General features: G+C 33.4%; 1 protein-coding gene across 1 annotated transcript; it reads left to right on the top strand.

The window, feature by feature from the left end:
• Positions 1–3,689: 3,689 nt before the first annotated feature.
• Positions 3,690–4,640, top strand: LOC127677953 (olfactory receptor 10W1-like). Its single transcript, XM_052172861.1, has one exon. The coding sequence runs from the start codon at positions 3,690–3,692 to the stop codon at positions 4,638–4,640; it is 951 nt and encodes a 316-aa protein (XP_052028821.1).
• The last annotated feature ends 241 nt before the right edge of the window (positions 4,641–4,881 follow it).

Below are 4,881 nucleotides of genomic sequence, written 5' to 3'. Positions count from 1 at the left end.
AGTTATTTTTATTATTTCAAAATTTTAAAAGCAATTCCTATTTCATTATTTCCTGTTGGAATATTTTCTTTTTGATAATGCATCATTCTTGAACAAATCTTCACACAATTAATGAAAACAGTCCCTTTTGAAATGCTTAATGATACTCAATTTTACAGTACACAATAAATTCTTATCATGCTTCTGTGTCTCTTTAAATAAATTAATTAAAGTATCCTTCAAAATCCATTGGTAACAAGAGATTCGCAGTCACAGAGCTACTTTCTTCTGGGAGATGGGACCTATGATGCAAGGCTCTGAATGACAAAGCCATTTACTCTTTTTGTGGCTTTTTTCAGAGGATGGTATACCAAAGCTCAATCCCACAGGAACAGTCTTCCCAAGATCATTGTCTTTGCAAGCTGTTTCACAGGAATAATAATGTAGCATTTTCTAGGTTCTTTCTTTTGCAGGTATAACAGAAGAGACAGACCTATTATATTTTCTTTCTCCTCACATTGAAGGTAAGAGAAATCTTTTTTTCTATTTTTTGATTTTCAAATTACTGATACCATTAGAAAAGAGACGGCCTTACAAATAGACTTAAGCATGTCAAATATCCTTTATCCCAGAAGTCAGTGATCCTCTGAATTCACTTAAATGTCCAGTTACTTTGACTAAAATATTAATGACCAATCCTAGATAAATGCTAATATATAATATATTTAAGTTTGGTAAACTTACAGTTTAATAGAAGCTTTGATCTCATGGTGGCTCAATAAATCTTCTTCTGTGAAGTGGATATTGATTTTAAATAGCATACCTAAAGCAGGTACAAAAAACGAACAAAGAAAATGTGTACTGTTCCCCTTAATAGGTTTCATGCATCAATCCAAGTGTTTTCAGTCCTATATTTTACTTGGTATTAAATTGTCAGGCTAAGAATGCTTTCAAGCTTTAAACACAAGGAAAGGAGAATTAGTTTCAAGCCTTTAAATACAAGGAAGGCAACCTTCCCAATGGATTATGCTACTATTACTAGGAGAGTAAAGTGTCTAACTGATGTCTTCAATATATAAAATACATAATCTCCTTTTTTTAATGCTAGTTAGACACTAGCAGTGCTGTTCCAACTTAGATTATCTGGGTATTGAGAATATAGAGATAACCATTCCCATGTCTTTCTTGTTTAGTGACTCTGTGATTTAAAAAAAAAAAGATGTAAGGTGTAGAGGGGCAAGTATAAATTGTGACACACATTCAAACCATGATGTTAAAGTACTAAAAAATAAATGAGAAAAATACTTCGGAGTAAAGGGACAGTTAATTAAGTCTGAATTGCTTTTGTAGGGAAAACAAACCACCATTTGGAAGAGATAGAGTAGATAGAAGTCACACAGATGACAGTTTCAGTTAACCACAAAGTGAAATATCAGAGAATTCTACCTTCTAGTACTGAAGCAAGAATTGGAAATTTCATGGATTCATTGTACATTGATGACATCCTAATATCAAGTATCTTCCTTCAAAATTGAAATATCTAATGAAAACTATACTAGATATATTCTGAAATCCCTAAGAATAATGACCTCTCATAAAACCAATGTAAATGTTTAATAAATAATAATACATAATATTATATTATGATGATGATGATGCAATTTGCTGGATTTCAACTCAAATGTCAAATTTTATTATTCTTGTATAGACTTCAAAGTCCTGTAAACTAAGACAGGTAGTACACTAGCACTTAGATTTCTGTTTATTCTAGACACTAAAACACTATATTCTTAAGTAACAAGCTGGTTTTCTAAAGTACAGATATAATATGTAATATTATATTATATATTATATATAAGTATGATTTAATATATACAGATATTATATGTATATATTATGTACAATATATACATTGTACATAATTATGTACAATAATTACATATACATAAAATATAATATGTAAGTTATTTTTATAAGGTTCCTTAAAAAGTATTTTACTATAAAAATGTTAAACAGTAAAATATAAGTTACATTTTAAAGAATGTTTATCTAGTCAATGGACAGTCATTGTATTTAATAAAATATAAATAATGTAAATAGTTATCCTTGAAACTTCAGGTTATTATATGGTCTTGCCTTATTGAGTTTTTCTTAATATGGATTATGATATATTGTATATTACCATGTCATTTAAATTCATAATAATACTTTGAGCAAAGTATAATTATCACGCCCATTTTCATTCAAAGTTGAAATTTCAGAGAATTTCCATATTCACTAGGATCACCGAGCAGTTGGTAGAATTATGATACTCACACAGTGCCCTCTTCCAGGTTTTGTAGTGAATCAGGCAAAGTGCTAAAGATCATAAGAAAATTCTCTAAAGTATTTTTGAAATTCAAAAGGAGAGAAAGTGAATGAAACAGTTTATTTATTAGCTCTAAAAATAACAGAGATCCATCTTTACCCAAGATGCATGCAACATTGACATGGATTTATTTAAATACTATTTGTGGAGAGGGATAGTTAGAAAGAGATTTCTTTTTTAAAGATCATATTGACGAATGACAAGTTTTAAAATTTGGTGATTTAAATTAAGACTATAGGACACAAGTTTTGCTGTTCCTAAATACAGTTTGGTATATAAAAAGAAGTAGAATGTGCATTTCTTATGAGTTGAGTCTGTTTACTGAAACATCAGGGTGATGTTAAATTATTGTTTTTCATCTTTGCTTTGTGAGGAAAGTGAACTTCCTCTTTAAGGGTCACATTACTCTAGGGAAATAAAGGGAGATATGGAAAAAGGCCCTGGGTTGTTTGTTTGTTTTTTAATTAGATATTTTCTTAATTTACATCTCATATGTTATTCCTTTTCCTAGTTTCCCCTCTAAAAACTCTCTAACTCATTTCCCCTCCCCCTGCTCACCAACCCACCCACTCCTGCTTTCCTGCCCTGGCATTCCCCTTTACTGGGGCATCAATCCTTCTCAGGACCCAGTCATATTCAAACTTACAAACTGTGTTCTTGGGCTTCTAGTAGTTTTGTTCACGTTTTAATGTGTAAGGATAAAACATGAAGCAAAATACAATTACAAAATGTGCATTTGTATTTTATATATAGTGTATAGCATACATATTATATACATGTATATGTGTGTGATTTATATATATATATATATATATAATGACATTAATAAACTAGAAATATAGAATGGATAAATGGATAGAAATCTTCCCTACCATTCTTGGATGGTTTTTGACTGAAGAATTCCTTGATTCTTACTGGTAAGTTTACTGAAAGAATTTAATTGTTCCAGCATGCCTTCTGAAAATACCTTTCTGTATCCACCCACTTCATCTGATGCTTTTGATTAATCATCTTTTACTATCAAAGTGTAAGTAGAAATTAACATGTAGATTTACATGTGAACAAATTTCATAAAAATAAAAAGCCTAAAATCTTCAGTCTTTGTTTCTTTTTTTTCTTTTTTTTTCTTTTTTTTTGTAATATTTTTATTTTCTATATTCTTTGTTTACATTGCAAATGATTTCCCCTTTCCCGGATCCCCCCTCCCCATATGTCCCATAAACCTTTGCATATGTGTATTTGGTTAAGGAGATATAATCATTGGTTATAAGATCAATATATCACTACTAATCTAACAAGACTTTTTTTTGTTGTTGTTGTAAAGAAAACGTTTGTGGATTAAATGACCTGGAAGAACCACTCGGTGTTGATGGAGTTTGTGTTCCTTGCCTATCCCAATCGCCTAGAACTACGTATGCTCTGCTTCCTTGGAATAAGCCTGGCTTATGCATTGATCATCTCTGGGAATATCCTTATTGTAGTCTCCATTCAGACAGAAACACGTCTACATATACCTATGTACTATTTCCTGGGCAGCCTATCAGGGATAGAGCTATGTTACACTGCAGTGGTAGTACCTCACATCCTGGCAAACACCCTGCAGTCAGAGAAGAACATTACTCTTCTGAGCTGTGCCACTCAGATGGTCTTCTTCATTGGACTTGGTAGTGCTGATTGCTTCCTCCTAGCTTCCATGGCCTATGACAGATATGTTGCCATCTGCCATCCCTTGCAGTACCCTCTCATCATGACTGTGACACTTTGTGTTCGCTTAGTTCTGGCTTCGGTGGTCATTGGCTTGGCCTTGTCCCTACAGCTTGTGATCTTCATCTTCTGTTTACCATTCTGTCAGGACAGAGGAATAGAGCATTTCTTTTGTGATGTGCCACCAGTTATGCGTCTTGTGTGTGCCACAAGTCATATCCATGAGCTCTCTGTGCTAGTGGCAGCTGCATTAGCCATTGCTTTACCTTTCTTTTTCATTGCTTCTACCTATTCCTTGATAGTGGCTGCTGTGCTGAAACTCCATTCAGCAGCTGGCCGTCGCAGGGCCTTCAACACCTGTTCCTCCCACCTCACTGTGGTATTGTTACAGTATGGCTGCTGTGCCTTCATGTACCTGCGCCCAAACTCTAGCTACCACCCCAAGCAAGATCAGTTCATCTCCCTGGTGTACACACTGGGAACGCCATTCCTCAACCCTCTCATCTACACTCTGAGGAACCAGGAAATGAAAGGGGCCATACAGAAAGTCCTTACCCGAAATTATTTCTCCCAGAAAATTATACAGTAGGAAAACTCCCACATAATAATATTTAGTCCTCGCCAAAGAAAACCCCTGTGCTACTAAGAAAGTATTGGCTCTGCTGATATTGAAATTATGTTCACAGTAACAATAAACATTTAAGTACCTAAATGTTTGCATATGTATCGCGACATTCTTTATTATGTGGTACATTTAAACTGGGTGATTACACTTATAAAAGATATAAGCAAATATATGTGCAGAGAGTAATATTAAGTTACAAGTATAT

The sequence above is a fragment of the Apodemus sylvaticus genome, chromosome 1 (assembly GCF_947179515.1).
Source record: "Apodemus sylvaticus chromosome 1, mApoSyl1.1, whole genome shotgun sequence".
NCBI lineage: Eukaryota > Metazoa > Chordata > Mammalia > Rodentia > Muridae > Apodemus > Apodemus sylvaticus.
This window is presented reverse-complemented; position numbering and strand designations above follow the sequence as displayed.

Excerpts from the sequence above, each read along its gene's own strand:
- LOC127677953 (XM_052172861.1), top strand. The coding sequence starts at position 3,690 with ATGACCTGGAAGAACCACTCGGTGTTGATGGAGTTTGTGTTCCTTGCC.